This window comes from Thamnophis sirtalis, unplaced genomic scaffold (genome assembly GCF_051295495.1).
Source record: "Thamnophis sirtalis isolate CommonGarterSnake01/CBP01778 unplaced genomic scaffold, rThaSir2_p1.2 scaffold_2, whole genome shotgun sequence".
NCBI lineage: Eukaryota > Metazoa > Chordata > Lepidosauria > Squamata > Natricidae > Thamnophis > Thamnophis sirtalis.
Genome location: NW_028261382.1, coordinates 61,156,185 through 61,178,312, shown reverse-complemented (window position 1 = coordinate 61,178,312; position 22,128 = coordinate 61,156,185). Strand labels below are relative to the sequence as shown.

Here is a 22,128-nt window from a genome sequence, read left to right as displayed (position 1 = left end):
AAGGCATGAAAGCCAGCTGGGTAACATTGGACCAATCACCAGGAGATGGTGAGTTGTTGACCCATCTTAGCCATGAAAGCTGACCAGTCCAAAGTCACTTTCCCAGTACGGTTGTAACTTTGAACAGTCGCTAAACGAACGTTTATAAGTCGAGGACTACCTACAGGAAAACAATCTGTGCCCTCATGGGTATTTTCCCCCCACCAATAAATTTTTAAAGACATGGTTCCCAAAAGATGGAGAAGATGTTAAAGGACCTGAGAAAAGAGGCTTTCAAGAAGAGACTGGAGAGCCAACTGTCAGAAAAGGTGTAGGGTCTCCTGCTTGGGCAAGAGGTTGGACTAGATGACCTACAAGGTCCCTTCCAACTTTGTTAATTTGAATCTATCTAAGATGATCAAAGGCCTGAAGAACAGTTGTAGGAACTGGGCATGGCTAGTCTAGTGAAGAGAAGGACCAGGGGAGACAGGACAGCAGTCTTCCAATATTTCAGGGGCTGCCACAGAGAGGAAGGGGGTCAAGCTATTTTCCAAGGCACCCAGAGGCACCCAGAGAAGGAATACTGGATGGAAACTAACCAAGGAGAGATTAAACCTGGAAATAAGGAGGAATTTCCTGACAGTGAGAACAACCAACTAACAGAACAGAAGTTGCCTTCGGAAGTTGTGGGAGCTTCATCATTGGAGGCTTTCAAGAAGAAACCGGACTGCCATCTGTCAGAAATGGTGCAGGGTCTCCTGCTTGGGCAGAGGGGGTTGGACTAGATGACCTACAAGGTCCCTCTGTTAATCTATAAATCTGTAAAGAAAAGTTTGGCATTTTGTATTTTAAAAAAATGGCTGTGCTTTCCACAGTGACATCGTCATTACTCCGTAGAATTCTTTGTCAGTAGACGTGTTGACAGCTCCCAGCCTTTCATGTCTTTCATAAGGGATTACGGACCTTTGTAGATGACAGACCCAGGGAAGGCAACCTGCTGTGATAACTACATATTCCATCCGAGATGAAATGAAGCTACTGAATTGAAGTCCCCCAGAGAACAAAAAGATAAAGAGATGCCCTGTTTGGAGTTTCTGATGAGACAAATTCTTCTCCCCTCACCTCCCCAGGAGACCCTCTTTGTAACTTGCTTGCAAAAAAATAAGTATATTTTGCAATTTGCATTTTTAAAAAATTCTCTCCCTTTCGTATCGATTACGCTAAACATACGATGAATGGTTGCAGGAACCGGGCATGGCTAATCTAGTGAAGGGAAGGACTGGGGGAGACAGGATAGCAATGTTCCAATATTTGAGGGGCTGCCACAGAGAGGAAGGGGGTCAAGCTATTTTCCAAAGCACCCGAAGGCCAGAGGAGGAATAATGGATGGAAACTGATCAAGGAGAGATTCAATCTGGAAATGAGGAGAAATTTTCTGACAGTGAGAACAATCAACTCATGGAAGAGAAGTTGCCTTCAGAAGTTGTGGGAGCTTCATCACTGGAGGCTTTCAAGAATAGAATAGAATAGAATAGAAATGGAATATGAATTACCAATTACCTCCCTTCGACCTATTAGATCGCACAGATTAGGCCTCCTCCGAGTTCCATCCGCCAGTCAGTGCCGACTGGCGACTATGCGGAGGAGAGCCTTTTCAGTAGTAGCTCCGACCCTTTGGAACGATCTCCCCGTGGAGATTCGCACCCTCACCACCGTCCAGACCTTCCGCACAGCCCTTAAGATCTGGCTATCCCGTCAGGCCTGGGGATAAAGATTTTAATCCGCCCCACCCGAATGTTGAATGAAAGTTGTGTTTTATTGTTTATTTTTTATTCACGTATTGTCTTATGTTTTGTCTTGCACACCCCCTCCCATGAATTGTAAGCCACCCTGAGTCCCCTCAGGGAAAAGGGCGGCCTATAAATAATAATAAAAATCTAAAAAAAAATCTAAAATCTAAATCTGAATAGAATGGAATAGAATAGAAACAACAGAATAGAGTAGAATAGAATAGAAATGGAATATGAATAGAATAGAATAGAAAAGAAAAGAATAGAAAACAATAGGATAGAATAGAATAGAAACAACAGAAGAGAGTAGAGTAGAATAAAATAGAATAAATAGAATAAATAGAATAAATAGAATAAATAGAATAAATAGAATAAATAGAATAAATAGAATAAATAGAATAAATAGAATAACAGAGTTGGAAGGAACTTTAGAGGTCTTCTAGTCCAACCCCCCGCTTAGGCAGGAAGCCCTACACCACTACAGACAAATGGTTCTCTAATCTCTTCTTAAAAATTTCCAGTGTTGGAGCATTCACAACTTCCGGAGGCAAGTTGTTTCATTGAGTAATTATTCTGACGGTCAGGAAATTGTTCTAACTATCAGGCTACTAGACCTTGAGCTAAATCAAAAGATGAATCCAGAACACCAAATCGGTGGGAACGCAAAGAGGGGCAACGTGAGCAACTTCATGCTTTAATACCCAGGCATCTTTTCATTTTCTTTCCGTCTATTTCTCGCTTGGTATTCATAAGCAACAATGCGGTGGAGGTTTTAATATTAAGCTCAAGGATTCACGTTCTTTTTTCTTTTCACGTTACAAAACAATTCCAGGTGCGTTGCAACTTCTTCAGCATGATCTGTCCACCCTCTCTCCATTTACATCACACCATCATATTTAACCCCGATACACGTTTTCTATTTTCAACTATTTAATGCACTCTCGTCCTTGCAGTGCTAATTGCCTCCAGTCCCTGTTGTGTAAATAGCACAGCGCTCGGGTATTATTTGCGTTTTCTAATATAATATATTTTTTTTAAAAAAGTGGGAGATAAAAGCTCAACAGAGGACCTTACTTAAGCCTTGTGCTTCAGATGAATAGTAGGCAGACCTCTTCAAGTGCTATCTGCTAGATAAAGCCAGGCCAGCCAATGGATGATAGGCAGGGCCCAGAATAGCCATGTAACTGATAAGAAGCATGTTTACAGTCACAATTATCACAACGGCAAGGGATACGGGGCTGTTATCTTTTCCCATTAAAATGACAGGGAAGCCTTTTTCGATAATAGCAAGCTTCCTATTTAGGAAAGACCAAATTCCTGCTGAATACCTCACTTGAATGCAAATTCCTTCCTTTTTTTCTTTCTTTCTTTCTTTTTCTTTCCCTCCCTTCTTCCTTCTTTCCTTTCCTCTTTCCTTCCTCCTTTGCTTCCTTCCTTCCCTCTTTCTTTCTCTTTCTTTCTTTCTTTCTTTCTTTCATTTCTTTCTTTCTTTCTTTCTTTCTTTCATTTCTTTCTTTCCTTCCCTCCCTCCCTTCTCTCATTTTCCTTCCTTCCCTCCCTTTCTCCTTCCTTCCTTCTTTCATTTCTTGTTTCTTTCCTCCTCCCTTTTTTCTTTCTTTCTTTCTTTTTCTTTCTTTCCTTCTTCCTTCCTTCTTTCTCTCCCTCCTTCTTTCCTTCCTTGTTTTCCTTCCTTCCAACTTACTTACTTCCTCCCTTTCATTCATTCTTTCTTTCCCTTTTCTCCCTCCCCCTTCCTTTTTCCTTCCTTCCCTCCCTCTTTCTTTTTCCTTCCTTTCTTCCTTCTTTCTCTCCCTCCCTCCTTCCTTCTTTTCCTTCCTTCCTTCCCTCTTTCTTTCTTTCTTTCTTTGTTTGTTTCCTTCCCTCTTTCTTTCTTTTTTCTTTCTTTCTTGACATTTTTGAGCCACCCTTCTCCCTCAAAGCGGGACACTGGGCAGTGTACAATAAATAAATAAATTCAAGGTAAACTAACCATCTCAAAGTCGTTTGACATTCCTTAACACTGATTATGGAATTAGCCGGTTCCCTGTAAGTCATCCAGGTTTTTTGGCTTTAAAGAGGGAATTGAAGGCGCACCTGTTTTGACATAGCTGGCACCCAGAAGGTGCATATGCCATTTACTGAATAGCAATAGCACTTTGACTTCTACACCACTTCACAGGCCTTTACAGCCCTCTCTAAGCAGTTTACAGAGTCAGCCTCTTTCCCCCAACAATCTGGGTCCTCGTTTTACCACCCTCGGAAGGACGGAAGGCTGAGTCAACCTTGAGCTGGTCAGGATCGAACCCCTGGCAGTCGGCAGAATTAACCTGCAATACCACATTCTAATCACTGTATACCTTGGAAAGAAGGGAAGGAAGGAAGGAAAATAGCACTAGCATTTAGATTTATATACTGCTTCACAGTGCTTTCCACCTTTCTCTAAGCAGTTACCCCCAACAATCTGGGTCCTCATTTTACTGACCTCAGATGGATGGAAGGCATAGATGATAGATAGATAGATAGATAGATAGATAGATAGATAGATAGATAGATAGATAGATAGATAGATGATAGATAGATAGATAGATAGATAGATAGATAGATAGATAGATAGATAGATAGATAGATAGATAGATATAGCACATATACCACTTCATAGTGCTTTCCAGCCCTCTCTAAGCAGTTTACAGAGTCAGCCTCTTGCCCCCAACAATCCGGCTCCTCATTTTACCGACCTCAGAAGGAAGGAAGGCTGAGTCAACCTTGAGCCAGTCAGGATGGAACCCTTGGCAGTGGGCAGAATTGGCCTGCAATTCTGCATTTTGACCACTGTGCCACCACGGCGCTATTTGAATGCTGGTTTTCTGTCTGTAACTTTACCCCAGGCAGCTTTGGTGGGGCTTCCCTCCTTGATTTTTTTGTGGAAGCGATTAGGAGGCAAACATGTTAACATCTTAAACCCACAAAGGTGACCTTGGATGCGATGTGCAGGCTGTTTAAGTTTCCCAGCAGATGAGCACTGCGGCAGATTAAAGCGAGCTCATGTCCTGTGAATGTTTGTTTGAAAGCACAAGGATTTCTGAACAGGGAAAAAAAATAAAAAATAAAACTTCCATGCACCATTTCTGGTCTCTGTCACTTGATTTCTTCTCCTGGCCCAACTTTTGCTCAAACAAAATCCCTGTCTGTGACAATTGAAAGACACAGTTGATTTGCCGGTAGAGGCCAGTTCTCATCTTACAGCTATTCGTTTAGTGACTGTTTGAAGCAGGGGTGGGATGTGGCCGGAAGTACTGCCGGTTTGGTGTGCAAAAATAGTCCTCCTCCTCCTCTCCCTTCTAACACAGATGGTGTAACCTCCTTGGGTAATGAAATGTCTGCAAGAAAACAACCCAGATAAGAGAGAGGACCAAGAAGCCCACAGTCATTGTTGTCCTCCTCCTCCTCCTCCTCCTCCTCCTCCTCCTCCTCCTCCTCCTCCTCCTCCTCTCCTTCTAACACAGATGATGTAAGCTCCTTGGGTAATGAAATGTCTGCAAGAAAACAACCCAGCTAAGAGAGAGGACCAAGAAGCCCACAGTCATTGTTGTCCTCCTCTTCCTCTTCCTCCTCCTCCTCTTCCTCCTCCTCCTCCTCCTCCTCCTCCTCCTCCTCCTCCTCTTCCTCCTCCTCCTCCTCCTCCTCCTCCTCCTCCTCTCCCTTCTAACACAGATGATGTAAGCTCCTTGGGTAATGAAATGTCTGCAAGAAAACAACCCAGCTAAGAGAGAGGACCAAGAAGCCCACAGTTGTCGTTGTCGTTGTCGTTGTCATTGTCCTCCTCCTCCTCCTCCTCCTCCTCCTCCCTGAACTCCTCACTCTTCTAACTCTGATGATGTAACCTTGTTGGGTAATGAAATGTCTGCAAGAAAACAACCCAGTTAAGAGAGAGGACCAAGAAACCCACAGTCCTCTTCTTCCTCCTCCTCCTCCTCCTCCTCCTCCTCCTCCTCCTCCTCCTCCTCCTCCTCCTCCTCCTCCTCCTCCTCCTCCTCTCTGTGAACTCCTCTCTCTTCTAACTCTGATGATGTAACCTTGTTGGGTAATGAAATGTCTGCAAGAAAACAACCCAGTTAAGAGAGAGGACCAAGAAGCCCACAGTCGTCGTCGTCGTCGTCGTCGTCCTCCTCCTCCTCCTCCTCCTCCTCCTCTCTGTGAACTCCTCTCTCTTCTAACTCTGATGATGTAACCTTGTTGGGTAATGAAATGTCTGCAAGAAAACAACCCAGTTAAGAGAGAGGACCAAGAAGCCCACAGTCGTCGTCGTCCTCCTCCTCCTCCTCCTCCTCCTCCTCCTCCTCCTCCTCCTCCTCCTCCTCCTCCTCTCTGTGAACTCCTCTCTCTTCTAACTCTGATGATGTAACCTTGTTGGGTAATGAAATGTCTGCAAGAAAACAACCCAGCTAAGAGAGAGGACCAAGAAGCCCACAGTCGTCGTCGTCGTCGTCGTCGTCGTCCTCCTCCTCCTCCTCCTCCTCCTCCTCTTCCTCCTCCTCCTCCTCCTCCTCCTCCTCTCTGTGAACTCCTCTCTCTTCTAACTCTGATGATGTAACCTTGTTGGGTAATGAAATGTCTGCAAGAAAACAACCCAGTTAAGAGAGAGGACCAAGAAGCCCACAGTCCTCCTCCTCCTCCTCCTCCTCTTCTTCCCCCTCCTCCTCCTCCTCCTCCTCTTCCTCCTCCTCCTCTCTGTGAACCCCTCTCCCTTCTAACTCTGATGATGTAAGCCCCTTGGGTAATGAAAGTTCTGCAAGAAAACACAGAGTGCCAGGACCTCACGGAAATGATCTTGACTTCTCCCATGCATTTTCGAAAAGCAAAAGACCTTTTTAATTAAAACGGCCGTTGGGGAAGGAAGACCTGAGCCTTCCCGTTCCATCAGCCTCAAGAGCAACCCCCCCCCCCCCGCTTTTACAACCTTCTGCTAATAAGATAATGGCTTGTCCCTTTTTTTTTTGGCCTAATAATTTTACAGCCGAGCTGTCCAAAAATAAGTACTTGGAAATGTCAAGATGCTTTTATCCTTCAGTGCTTCCTCCTTCCCCCACTTGGTGTTTTATGACATGAGTCTGACAAAGAGATCGTTCATGTTTTGACAGCTTCCATCAAGGAAGGGTTATGTTGGATAAAAGGGGCTGACGTCAGGACCCTGGACAGAGCAAGGTGGGCTGAGAATGGCTGCCTCAGCCAAGTTGAGAAGACCTCTAAAACCACAGGAAAAGTAACTGGGTTGCATTTGCTCTCTCTCTTAGGAAATGGAATAGGAATAGAATAGAATGGAATAGAATAGAATAGAATAGAATAATAGAGTAGAATAATAAAATGGAATGGAATGGAATAGAATAATAGAGTAGAATAATAATAGAGTAGAATAATAAAATGGAATGGAACAGAATGGAATAGAATAATGAATGGAATAGAATAATAATAGAGGAGAATAATAAAATGGAATGGAATAATGAATGGAATAGAATAGAATAATAATAGAGTAGAATAATACTAGAGTAGAATAATAAAATGGAATGGAACAGAATGGAATAGAATAATGAATGGAATAGAATAATAATAGAGTAGAATAATGGAATGGAATAGAATAGAATAATGAAAGGAATAGAATAGAACAGAATAATGAATGGAATAGAATAGAATAGAATAATAATAGAGTAGAATAATAGAATGGAATGGAATAGAATAATGAATGGAATGGAACAGAATAGAATAGAATAATGAAAGGAATAGAATAGAATAGAACAGAATAATGAATGGAACAGAATAGAATAGCATAGCATAGCATAATAGAGTAGAATAATAAAATGGAATGGAATAGAATAGAATAGAATAATAATAGAGTAGAATAATAGAATGGAATGGAATAGAATAATGAATGGAATGGAACAGAATAGAATAGAATAATGAAAGGAATAGAATAGAATAGAACAGAATAATGAATGGAACAGAATAGAATAGCATAGCATAGCATAATAGAGTAGAATAATAAAATGGAATGGAATAGAATAGAATAGAATAATACTAGAGTAGAATAATAAAATGGAATGGAATAGAATAGAATAATACTAGAGTAGAATAATAATAATGGAACAGAATGGAATAGAATAGAATAGAATAATGAATGGAATAGAATAGAATAATAATAGAGGAGAATAATAAAATGGAATGGAATAGAATAATGAATGGAATAGAACAGAATAGAATAATAATAGAGTAGAATAATAAAATGGAATGGAATAGAATGGAATGGAATGGAATAGAATAATGAATGGAATGGAACAAAATAGAATAGAATAATGAAAGGAATAGAATAGAACAGAATAATGAATAGAATAGAATAGAATATGGAATGAAGGGAAAGAATGGTCTTCTGCTCCAACCCCCGCCCAAGCAGGAGACCCTACACCATTTCAAAAAAAGCTTAATTATTTGTTGGCAGGATACTGAAGTGACTTATTATTCATTTACACCCTGCCTGTATTATTTTTACAAATAATGCAAGGTGGCGAACATACCCAGCATACTTTCCTCATGCTATTTTCCCCACAAAAACAGCCCCGTGAGGTGGGGTTGGAGACTGGGAGTGAGAGACTGGCCCGAAGTCACCCAGTTGGGCTTCATTTTACAAGAGATCTTTTACCCTCCCCCCCCCAAATCTACTTGTGTGGAATTTTCTTGCCCAGCTCTGGTGGGGCGGTGGAGTGTTTTGTTGGTGGGTAAATCTAAGACAACCTCTTGTTGTGAAGAAGGAAGGCAGGGTGAAAACATTGGCTAAAACTGATTTCTCTTTCTTTCCTATCTGCTTATTTTCACATGCATGCTGTCTGTTGGAGGTTATTAATAACGAGCTTTGGCTGTTCAAAACTTTGCGGGGTGTTGTTACCCTGGCAGTACATACCAACACCCACGGGTGTCAGACATTCACAGAACATGCTGTGTTTACCCTGTCCTTTCGACAACATGTGTTTGTGTTATTAAAGGGTGGCTGGCTTCAATTCCACCCCCTTGGTGAGCGAACGCCGGTCGGGGTCTTTAGCCAAGTGGCATGTTTATAGGGGTGAAAGATCGTGAACAGAACTTATGGGGGATTGTTTTGAAGCAAGATACAGTGAAGCAAGACACGTGGTGGCTCAGTGGCGAAGACGCTGAGCTTGTCGATCAGAAAGGTTGGTGGTTTGGCGGTTCGAATCCCTAGTGCCGCGTAACAGAATGAGCTCCCGTGACTTGTCCCAGCTCCTGCCAACCTAGCAGTTTGAAAGCATGTAAAAATGCAAGTAGAAAAATAGGAACCACCATTGGTTGGAAGGTGACGGTGTTCGATGCACTTCGGTGCTGAGTCATGCTGGCCACATGACCATGGAGACATCTTTGGACAGCGCTGGCTCTTCGGCTTTGAAATGGAGATGAGCACCGCCCCCTAGAGTCAGGAACGACTAGCACAGATGTGCAAGGGGAACCTTTATCTTTACCTAATCTTGCTTCAAAGGTTGTGCTTCATGAACTTTTCTATTAAGGTCATGTTTACTTTACTTTATTGTCATTGTACGTACATACACAGTATACACATACAACGAAATTCACATAGCACCCAGAGACCAGGCCCAACACACAAAACAATCCCCAAACACGCACACACACACACACACCAAAAAAATTCCCCGCCCCTAAACCACCCAAGCATCCACACAACAGACCAAGTAGTGCTGTTCAATAGCTCATTGATGACTCATTTTAATAACTCATTAAAATCAATCTTAAATGAAAGGATGTGGAGACAGTAGCTGTGGACAGAGAATTGTGGAGTATGCTTGTAGCCAATGTGCTTAACAGAGGATGTGATGATGGTTATAGAAGATAGCAACAATCATGGGGGCTTCTAGGTACAGTAATAAAATCTAATGCAGCTTAATAACATACTTTTCTTTCTGAAATGGAAATCTTTAAATCTTCAAAAATCTTACATGTTTCTAAAATATGCTGAGGTATTTTCACCTAGCCCAGCTGACTAGAAAGCTTTTATAGAGCAAAAATAGATTAGGAAGGAAATTAAAAGACAACAATCCACCTAAGATGTTTTCCATACTTTCCTAGAGATTGCAGGTGACATAAGCAATTAGAAGTAAAACTTAAATAAATCAGTAAATTTTTATTGCCTTTAGTTCATTGTTGAGTGCCATTATACCTCTGGGATAAAAGCTATTCAGAGGACATGTGGTCCGAGTTTTAATGGTTCTGCATCTTCTGCCAGAGGGCAACAGTCTAAAAAGATTGTAAGCAGGATGGGAAGAGTCTCCGAGAATGCTATGCCACTTCCTCAAACAGCGAGATGCGAAGATGTCAGCCAGGGCTGGTAGCTGGAAGGTGAACTTCATGAAGGTTGTGTTTCATGAACTTTTCTATTAAGGTCAAAGCTTTTGGTCCAGAGCAGGGGATTATGGGGTCATTAAAAGAAGAAGAAGATGATGACGAAGAGGATGTTGACTGAGATAGGCCTAGATCTTTTACAGAGCACTTCCAACGTCCTTGTGAAGGATATCAATTGATGGCCGAAGGCTCATCCACTCATTCCCTTGGGTTGGGATTGGCATTGGTGCAAAAGTGTGGGTGTAAAATAATCTACACTGAAGCCTACTGAGGTCCCCCCAAAATAAATTATGTCTGTGTTCCTTTCTCCCTCTTTCTTCCTCACAGGTAACCAAGATGGTCAAGACCGTCACAACTAGAACGGTGCGCCAAGTTCCCCTTGGTCCTGATGGCCTCCCAACGATGGATGGATCCTCCCCCATGGGTAGCTACACTGACTCCATAGACAGAAGGCAGGTCAAGAACGGAGAACGGTACATCACCCCCCAGGCATCGTCCACTCTGAGCCGAGCTTACAACAGCTACAACGATTCCTATCCAGAGAGTCACGATGGCCAATATCGTTCCTTCGTAAGCCACAATGGTTATGGAGACCTGCCGGACAATTATGGAAGCTTGTCCCGGAGTGTCAATTACCGCCCGCATTACGGCTACGTACCGGGGAACAATTACCGGCCCGAGGATGGTAGCTTCACTTTGCCAAGCAGGAGGGATAACTATGGACCTCTGGCCCAGCCTCAGGTGCCGACGGGCAGCAACGCAGACCTGAACCGCTCCCAGCCGGAACGGTTCCAACCGGAGCCGTACGGGCTGGAGGACGATAACCGCAGCCTCGGAATTGACGACGAAGGTTATGAACTCGATCCAGAGTACTCGACGGTGAATCGGAGAACGTCGGCTGGGATGCCCGAAAGAGGGAGGCCTCACAAGGGAAGGTAAATGCACGTTTAAATGGTCTGGGGTAGGAAGGTCGTTGTAGGAGTCCTGTCCTGCAGGAACCAGTGGAAATTCTGCTTGGTTTGGACTTGGAGAAGACCTCATTATTATAGGCCACTATTCTAAGATTATTTATCTCAAGAATGTTCATGCTTGTCTGGAGTTTCTTTTCCTACTCTGCTTTGAAAAAGGAGCGAGGGTTTGGCATGGCAATACAGAATACAGAATAAGAGGGTTGGAAGGGACCTTGGAGTTCTTCTAGTCCAACCCCCTGCTCAAGCAGAAGACCATTGCAGACAAATAGTTGTCCAATCTCTTCTTAAAAGCCTCCAATGATGGAGCACCCACAACTCCTGCAGGCAAGCCATCCCACTGATTAACAGAATAACAGTTGGTAGGGACCCTGGAGGTCTTCTAGTCCAGCCCCACCGTTCAGGCAAGAGCCTATACCATTCCAGACATATGGTTGCCCAGGCCCTTCTTGAAAACTCCCAGTGATAAAGCTCCCACAGCTTCTGTAGGCAAGCCATTGACTGGTTGTTCTCACTGTCAGGAAATTTCCCCTTACTTCTAGGTAAGGGGTTGATAGGTTATATTATATATCTATATCTAGCTATCTAGCTAGAGATAGAGAAAGATGATGATAGATAGATAGATAGATAGATAGATAGATAGATAGATAGATAGAGATAGAGATATAGATAAATACAGTAGATGATAGATAGATAGATAGATAGATAGATAGATAGATAGATAGATAGATAGATAGAGATAGATAGATGATAGATAGATAGATAGATAGATAGAGAGATAGATAGATAGATAGATAGATAGATAGATAGGAGAGAGAGATTGAGAGATAGATAGATAGATAGATATAGATACAGTAGATAGATAGATGATAGATAGATAGATAGATAGATAGATAGATAGATAGATAGATAGAGATAGATACAATAGATAGATAGATAGATAGATAGATAGATAGAGCAGATAGATAGATAGATAGATAGATAGATAGAGATAGAGATATAGATAAATACAGTAGATGATAGATAGATAGATAGATAGATAGAGATAGATAGATAGAGATAGATAGATGATAGATAGATAGATAGATAGATAGAGATAGATAGATAGATAGATAGATAGATAGATAGATAGATAGATAGATAGATAGATACAATAGAGAGATTGAGAGATAGATAGATAGATAGATATAGATACAGTAGATAGATAGATGATAGATAGATAGATAGATAGATAGATAGATAGATAGATAGATAGATAGATAGATAGATAGATAGATAGATTCGATAGATAGATAGACAGACAGACAGACAGACAGACAGACAGACAGATATGAAGCTTGATGTTGTTATTATAGAAGTATAATAATACTGCAATAGGGGGATTCCAGTAGATGAATACACCTAGCCAAACACTATCCAAGGCCCAGAATTTAATCATTGAAAGTTGGTAACATGCCACCTGTCTCACTTAACTGTCATTAAGTTCCTTTGCTCAAGGGTGACTCCGTTGATACAGTACGTTGAACCAGATCTCAAAAAGAAAGCACGATTTGTAGCTCAGGGTTGAACTGTGGCGTCCACCTCTGAGCCTGGCTGTTTTGCTGCAGATGTTTCATCACCCAACTAGGGAATATTATCACTTTAAAAGGGAGTGGGGTGACTGTGGGGTCCTTGGTGCTCTCTGAGCTTGCTAGTTTTCTTGCAGACGTTTCATTACCCTATTAGGGAACATCATCAGTTTATAAGGGAGTGCGGTTTGTAGAAAGAAGGAAGAGGGGTGGAGGAAGAGCTGGACTCTATGCTCCTTGGTGCTCTCTGAGTTTGCTTGTTTTGCTGCAGACATTTTATTACCCAACTAAGTAACACCATCAGTGCTAGAAGGGAGTAGGGCTTACTCTGTGTTTATACAAATGGCTTTCCCTGCCAGTGTAGGGTGGGAGTATTCTTGGTGGTTCCTTGAATAAGCTGTTGTTTTCTGTTAGCTTGTTTGTCTGAGTTGGTAGTTCTCTGATTAGAGTGATGTTTAAAACTGGGTTGTGGGTTTAGTGTGAATCCTGTCAATCTCGGCTTATCGGGCTATTGATCACTGGTGAGGAGGTCTGTACAAACAGAGTCCAAGCCCCATTCTATTCTGGCACTGATGATGTTACTCAGTCAGGTAATGAGATGTCTACAAGAAAGCAACCAGAGAGCGCCATAAACCAAATCTGTTAAAATTTTGAAGATGGTATGTGTATATGCGTAACATGAAAGTTTGATCGGCGTTAACCTTGCATAGGTTTCTGGAGGTTTAATGAGTTGTCTGAGCACACCCTGCTCAGTATGTTACAGATAGTCCTTGACTAAGGACAATTATCTCAATGACTGCTTGGAGCTACAACGGGGCTGGAAAAAATGATGGACAACTAGTCCCTGCACTCATGGACCATTGCAGCATCCCTGTGATCCTTTGATCAAAATTCAGGCGCTTGGCAATTGACTCATACTTATGACGGTTGTAGCATCCCCTGGGTCAGACGATCAACACTTTTGACCCCTCTCAGTTGGCTTCCAGCCAGCAAAGTCAATGGTGGAAATCCAGATGGGCTTAATGACTGCGTGATTTACATAACGACTGCAATGATTCACTTACCAACCATGGCAAAAATGTTCATAAAATCAGACGCAACTCACTTAACAGTCATCCTGCTTAGCAATTGAAATTCTCCATGTATGTATGTATGTATGTATGTATGTATGTATGTATGTATGTATGTATATATGTTGTATTTGTGCTGATAAATAAATAAAGGGAGACTAGTATAGATCTATTTCAAGCTATTTAGCTCTCACCAGCTAGCCATACCCTTACTGGGATTTGAACCTGGGCTATATTACATACTAGGCAGACATCTTAGCCATTAGGCCACAGGCTCTTATCCATTATCAGCCAAGCCAAGGTGAAAGGTATCTATTAGATTTTTTTTTACATACATACATATATATACATATACACATACATACATACATACATACATACATACATACATACATACATACATACATACATATGAGATTTCGTGATGAGTGAGTGGTATTTGGCATATATATATATAAGCCAAATACCACTCACTCGTCACAAAATCTCCAGAACCGCATATGTTCCTCTTGGCTTCTAGGTGCTCGCTAAGAAAGGATTTTTCGAAATGACCATCAGATCATTAGTATTTCTTATACAGTAATTAACACGCTCTGATTCTAAGGTGTTAGATGTTCTACTCTCCCTCCCCACCTGAAAAGAACTCTGTTCCAACTGCCGGTTGCCTCACATTCCGTTACCTCAGTTCAAACTGGCAGACGTTCCACTCCTTCACGAAGGAGTGGTCTGGGGCTCCTTACAGTACTAACATGTCTACGCCTTCCACCTATGGAACTGCTTCCGGACTCAAGGCGATGGGAGCGATATTCCCTTATGCGTTTCAATCACCGACCACCACTCAGCCAACAGTTTGAACCAGAGTGAACCGGATTTCTCTTTCATAGTTTCGTAGCAAAGCACGGGTATCCAGCTACTAGTATTCAGTATATTGCTGATGCCTTTGCACATTTAAAGGATTGGAGACTTTTCTTATTTAAATTTGATCAAGGAACTTTATAAAGGCGTTTAATTTGAACGCATCTTGTCCCGACGTAAACAAGTTGGCAAGGTCTGTGGCAACCATCCGTCTCTCACCGACTTCAGGAAGTCTCAAAGCAATTTTTACATGAATAAATTATCATCTGTCTTTCACCACCGAGGAAGTCTGGCAATAAGTAATGATTTCTCTTTTTAATGTAATGATGAAGGTCCCTGTTATTAACCCTTGGTGACAAAAATCTATTTTATTCCTTTTCCTGAAAAGCAAAACTCAGTAAAAGGTGGGAGATTGGGTTGCACCCCTCAAAGCTGATGAATAGGAGGGGAAGGGAATCGCAGCTTTTGCTGGCAAAATCCAATCATGATTATATACTGGTAAGTCCTCGACTAACCGCCACAATCGGATCCCAACTTTATGACTTTTCTTGACACCGTCGTGATGTGAATCACTGTAGATGCTACATTAGTAATACCATCATTAAGTTAATCTGACTTCCCCACTGACTCTGTCAGAAGGTCGCAAAAGGGGATCATAGGACCCCCAGGAGAAACGCAACCGTCATAAATACCAGTCAGTTGCCAAGCCTTTGAATTTTGATCACATGACCACAGGGATGCTGCAAGGGTTATAATTGTGAAAATGGTCATAAGTCACTTTTTTCAGTGATGTCGTAAGTTTGAATGGTCACTAAATGAACTGTTGTAAGTCGAGGACTACTACAGGTGGGTTGTTCTATCTACCCTCCCCTTCTGCTTTGGTAGTAATGTTCAGAGGTTAGAACCAGGCCAGGAAGCCAGGGATGGTATTCAGCAGGTTCTGACCAGTTCTGGAGAACCGATAGCAGGGAATGAAGATTTTGCAGTGTCCTTCCCCTGGAGCAGGGAGGGAATGGGGATTTTACAGTATCCTTCCCCTGGAGTGGAGATGGAATGAAGATTTTGCAATATCCTTCCCCTGGAGTGGGGAGGGAATGGGGATTTTGCAGTATCCTTCCCCTGGAATGAGGATTTTACAGTATCCTTCCACTGGAGTGGGGGGGGGGGGGAATGGGGATTTTGTAGTATCCTTCCCCTGGAGTGGGGATGGAATGAAGATTTTGCAATATCCTTCCACTGGAGTGGGAAGGGAATGGGATTTTGCAGTAACCTTCCCCTGCCACGCCCACCACACCCACAGAAATGATAGTAAACAAATTTGAATTCCACCACTGCAGGAACTATGGATTCAGTTCCCCATAGCCAGAGATCTCTTGGTGTGTGGATGACCCCAAATCAAGCACATGTTCTCAATCTTAATCTGTTGAAAATCATGGTCTGTTCCTTGCTAAATGGGAATTCTAACCATCATTACAAGACAGCCAGTTTGGTGTCATGGTTAAGGCATCAGGTTAGAAACCAGGAGACAATGAGTTCTAGTCCTGCCTTAGCCATGAAAAACAGCTGGATGGATGGACCGATTACCAGGAGAATGTGAGTTCTAGTCCCACCATAGCTCTGAAAAATAGTTGTATGACTCTAAGGCCATCACTAGGTGATGATGGGTTCTAGTTTTGTCTTAGCCATGAAAGTCAGCTGGGTGACTTTGGATTGATCACCAGGAGACTGCAAGTTCTAAACCCATCTTAAGTATGAAAGCTGGCTGGGTGACTTTGGACCAATCACTCTCTCTCAGCCCAACGGGCTTCACAGGGCTCTTGTGTCAAAAAGAAGGTGTGTTGGATATGTCCTTCACCTTGAGTTATTTATAGGAGGGGAAGGGAAGGGAAGGAAATCCCAGCTATTGGAAAAAGCTGTGTTCTAGATTGTGAATTCCCGTGTAAGAATCCATGGAGCAAGTTAATAAATTTAGACTTGTGTCTTATGAACTCATGGAGGTTCCATTTTTGGATTATAATGTGCAGCTCCAGTTATAGGCCTAGTTATAGGCCTAGTGGACCTAAAATAGGACTGTCCATCCATCCTCCAGCTATCCATCCATCCATCATCCATCAATCCATCCATCCCATCCATCCATCCATCCCATCATCCATCCATCCATTAGCCCTCCCTCCCTCCATCTATCATCCATCCATCCTCCATCCATCCATCCTTCCCTCATCCATCATCCATCCATACATCCATCCTCCATCCATCCATCCTCCCTCCCTCCCTCCATCCATCATCTATCATACATCATCAATCCATCCATCATCCATCTATCATCCATCCATTATCCCTCCATCCTCCATCCCTCCATCCCTCCATCCTCCATCTATCATCCATGCAAGCATCCATCCTTCATCCATCCATCTAATATCCATCCATCCATGGATTTTCAGCCTTCTCTCTTTTTTTCCTTGCTTCGGGCTGGTTATTGAAGCTCAGATTTTTCTCCCGTGGACCTCAAAGGCTGGAGGAGCAACGTTATCAAAACCAAGGCTCCCTTGTCTTCTCGGTTAGCCACTTAGGATCCCGTTGCGTGATATATACTGCCTGCTTCTGCTAACGTCTGGCAATATCCATTAGCCGAAGGCTGTCGGTTGTCAAGATATCACCTGCTTTGCTATAATCACCCTGACATCCGTTTCTCCACTTAGTGACACATTCAGCTGATTTACTCCAGCCTTCCTCTTCTCCCCCTTTATTGGTTAAATAGAAGTTGGACAGAGGAAGAGTGTGTCCAACACCTTTCCTTCCATTTAGAAATGAGCGGAGGAATTGATTTTCAATAAGTCTTCAGAGGTTAATAATTCTACCGACAAATGGAACTTTTGGCCCGTAGATAAAACAACCCGGCTGGCAGAGAGACATTGAAAGAAGATTTTCTTGAGAACTCAGGTAGTCCTTGACTTATAACAGTTCATTTAGTGACCGTTCAGAGTTACAACGGCACTGGAAAAAAAGCCACTTAGGACAGTTTTCCACATTCACGACCATTGGCAGCATCCCTGCAGTCAGGTGATTAGAATTCAGACACTTGGCAACCAACTCATATTTATGACGGCGTGCAGCATCACGTGATTCCCTTTTGCGACCTTCTGATGGCAAAATCAATGGGGAAACCAGATTGATTTAATGACCATGTTACTAACTTAACAACTGCAGTGATTCACTTAACAATCGTTGGCAAGAAAAGTTGCAAAAATGGGCAAACTCATTTAACAAATGTCTGACTTAGCAACAGAAATGTTGGGCTTAATTATGGTTGTAAGTCAAGGACTATCTGTAGCTTGGTAAGGCCACACTTGAAATACTGCATTCAGTTTTGGTTGCCACGATGTAAAAAAGACATCGAGACTCTGGAAAGAGTGCAGAGAAGAGCAACAACAAGGATGATTAGGGGACTGGAGGCTCAAACATATGAAGAACAGTTTCAGGAACTGGGTATGTCTAGTTTAATGAAAAGAAGAACTAGGGGGGACATGATAGCAGTCTTCCAATATCTCAGGGGTTGCCACAAAGAAGAGGGAGTCAAACTATTCTCCAAGGCACCTGAGGGTAGAACAAGAAGCAATGGGTGGAAACTAATCAAGGACAGAAGCAACTTGGTACTAAGGAGGAATTTCCTAACAGATAGAACAATTAATCAGTGGAACTGCTTGCCTCCAGAAGTTGTGAATGCTCCAACACTCCAACACGTTTTTTAAGATGTTGGATAACCATTTGTCTGAAGTGGTGTGGGGTTTCCTCCCTAAGCAGGGGGTTGGACTAGAAGACCTCCAAGGTTTCTTCCAACTCTATTATTCTATTCTGTTCTATTCTATTGCTATTGCTATTGCTATTGCTATTGCTATTGAAATTGAAATTGAAATTGAAATTGAAATTGAAATTGAAATTGTTATTGAAATTGCTATTCTATTCTATTCTATTTCTATTCTATTGCTATTCTATTGCTATTGCTATTTCTATTGAAATTGAAATTGAAATTGCTATTCTATTCTATTGCTATTCTATTCTATTCTATTCTGGACTCTTTATGTACCTCCTGGTTTTAATTAAGTGGATTGTGCTCAGGGCATCTCGTTTCCCCTGCATGCACAACACAGAGCCATCCATTTCTGAATTGGTGGTGATTCAGGTAAACTGGTTGTTAGTTTTGTTCCTTGTCCTAATTCTACCAGTCTCTAAACAGGCAGGTAGCTGGTTCTTTGCACCATGCTCCCTTCCTTCCTCTCTCTCCCTCCCTCCCTCCCTCCCCACTCTCTCTGCCTGCCTGCCTCTTTCTTCTCACTGTTGACCCAGTTTTAAGCTCGCATTTGAATATGGATTGGGAGGTGGCAGGAGGAGAGAAACGGTCGGTTCAGAAAGCGCCTGCAAATATAAATTAGTGCACAAAAGTAGATTTCCGTCTGCCTGCATGCCTGGAAATTTATATGCCCGAGCTAATTTTGGTCCCATGATAATTGCCCAAAGAAAGCTGCATCCGAGCAGAGATTCAGGAAAACGATCCATATCTGGAATGGAAAACCTGAAGCAACTGAGAAACCTACCCCAGGAGATAACAGAATAACCGATTTGGAATGGATCTTGGAGGTCTTCTAGTCCAACCCTCCGTTCAAGCAGGAAACCTATACCATTCCAGATAAATGGTTGTTGAACTCTTCTTAAAAGCCTCCAAGGATGGAGCACATACAATTTCTGAAGTCAAGCCTTTCCACTGATTAATTGTTCTCACTGTCAGGAAATTTCTCCTTAGTTCTAGGTTGCTTCTCTCCTTGATAATTTTCCATCTGTTGCTTCTTGTCCTACCCTCAGGTGCTTTGGAGAGTAGCTTGACTCCTTCTTCTTTGGGGCAGCCCCTCAAACATTGGAAGACTGCTATCATGTCATTAAACCAGACCTACCCAGTTCCTGCAACCGTTCTTCATAAGTTTTAGCCTCCAGTCCCCTCATCATCTTGATTGCTCTTCCCTGCACTCTTTCTAGAGTCTCAACATCTCGTTTATATCATGGCAACCAAAACTGGATCACCAGGATGCAGTTCCCCTTGATGTTCCCAAGCCGTGTGCTTTGCTGCGTCTGATCCTGGATGCAAAATAGGCCTTAATTACTAGCCAGTTAACTGTCCCCGCCCTTCGCATATTTGTTGAAGCCTCCTTTGGCTATTCAGGTTGGCGTGTGTCCCTCGGTCTTCTCGAAGCAAATCCTGTTTTAATTATGTGTGGAGAGGAAAAAGGCCATAATCTTGGGCTTGTCGTAAAAGACTGAGCAGATGGCTTGAGATGGCCTACCGCGTGTCATGTCATGGAAGCATTGCGTCTCCTCTGCAGCTGTTCCCCTGCAACTGGCATTGAGTGATATGCCGCCGCTGAACCCGGGAGATCCAGAATGATCTCTTGGTTGATTCCCTTTGATAGCATTGTCTGTTGTGGACGAAACCCCTTCTGTGCTCTGCTTGCCTTCACATATCCTTGTCCCCAAACACGACAAACCCTCTGTATTTAAGTCAATGATTCCTTTATTAGGAGCGCCAGCGAAAAGTTTTTCTCTCACCGCAGGCCAACAAGTCTGTCTGACAGGGAGATGAATAGTTGTCTGCCACATCTATTCATCTCTGCCCCCTGCCTTTTATCCCCAGAGCTAGGGTGGGTCTTCACTAGCAGCGGTGGCTCTTCTGTCCCAAGGACCAGTCCCTAGATTTCCACTGCTCTCCTCTCCTCTGCCTTCTGTGCATCTGTGTGTCAGGCACTGATCTCCGCTGTTCCTTCTCTTCCTCATCAGCCACCTTCAGACCTGGGGGCTGTTGACTCTCCATTTGAGGGCTGACGGACAGCCCAGGCTCTGCCTCTATCTGTCTGTCAGTCTGTCTCTCTATCTCTGTCTCTCTCTCTCTGCCAGCTCCATTCCCTCTTCCCCCTCGGAGCTCTCAGGTTGCCTCGATGCTGACCCCTGAATCCCACACCTCCTCCTCCTATTCAGTTGCTGGAGAGGCCGGCGTCAAGCAGGCCACAACAATCCTGCTAAGCCATGGTTGAACAAATAAACCACAGTTGGCTGAGACCACACACCACATGCAAAGTCTTACCCAGTTTTTAGAGCTCAGCGTGCTCAGCCAAAGCATCAAGTGGCTTAATGTGATATGTCAAGTCAATCTCTGCCTTGGACGGTGGGATAAGGGAGCATTAGACTGATTTAGCCATGATGTGTGAAATCTGACTATGATCACTAAAAGGATTAGAGGGAAATCTGGGGTAAATCATGATCAAGGAGTGTATCACTAAATGTCTATGGAGCTTCTCAGTCCTCCAGATACTGGTTGTCCCAGAGGCGTCTTTTGAAGAGACAACTGGACTTTCTGGTTTTTCTTCGAAGACGTTTCACTTCTCATCCAAGAAGCTTTTTCAGTTCTTTTTAAAAGTTTTTTTTTCTTATTTTTGTTACATACTAAAACTTCTTTTGTGAACTGAGTGGTTGTCCGAATTCCCCCTTTAGCATTCTCACCAAAAAAACATAATTCGTTTGATATTATATTGTTTCCAATTTTAGCCGTATTACTTTTCTTCTCACATTTTCCAATTTCTAGTGTTTTAACATGCACAAACAGTAAAAAAATTCCTTCTCTTTAAAAATAAATGATTTATCATTTCTTTTCCACCTGTTCTCCCTTAACAATATGAATCTTCAAATTTCAGGTTTCAAGTTTTGTATAATCAACGCAACCTAATTATCCAACAGCTTTAAGTTTCTTAATATAATTCTGATTTAAAACATATCTTTACCTTGTTTACAATACTTTTTTCTGCTGATAGAAGACACAAATAAAGAAGAAAAAGAGAAAAGAATATTTAGAAATAGGAGAATAAGTAGAATGATGTGACTCAGCAGAAAGATGCTTCTTCATTTCTGACGATTCAGCCTCTTCAGTCAGAACTGAAGAAGCTTCTTGGATGAGAAGTGAAACATCTTCAAGGAAAGACTAAAGCCAGTTGTTCAAGGAATGGTTGTAAGTCAGCCTCAAGGCGTTTCCTTCTTGAAATATCTTGTATTTTACCAATATTTACCAATATTCTACCGCCATTGTTCGCCTGTTATTCATCTATTGATAGGGCTTTGTTTTCGCTTTTTAAAAAAATGGATTGAAAAAGAAACCAGCTTAATGTTCCTTTAAGGAGTATTTTTAGAAAGGAAGATTTATCCTCATAAATGCAGAATTCAGGGCCTCCCTTATTTATAACCCTCACAGGTTTTCCATGCTGAAACGGCTAAGTTTGATGAATTGCATATTTACCTCTTGTTTAGCTGAATATAGATTGCATTTATTTCCTGTAATATGGCACTGTGGAGGGGGAGGATAATGTGGCCTAGCCTGCATTTGACAATTGCTTTCTTTGGAGGGCTTTTGTAAATTCCTTGTCGTTCCATTTTTGGGCTGGGAATATATGCA

The 22,128-nt window shown here is 42.4% G+C and overlaps 1 protein-coding gene across 8 annotated transcripts in view; it reads left to right on the top strand.

Annotated features, from left to right (window-relative positions):
* ARVCF (ARVCF delta catenin family member) overlaps window positions 1-22,128 on the top strand; it is a 317,630-nt gene that overhangs the window by 213,856 nt on the left and 81,646 nt on the right. For all 8 annotated transcript variants that reach the window (XM_087705749.1, XM_087705751.1, XM_087705748.1 and 5 more), the window contains one exon: window positions 10,509-11,116. In XM_087705749.1, coding sequence (XP_087561875.1) covers window positions 10,509-11,116 — 608 coding nt within the window. The remainder of the gene's footprint in view (window positions 1-10,508; window positions 11,117-22,128) is intronic.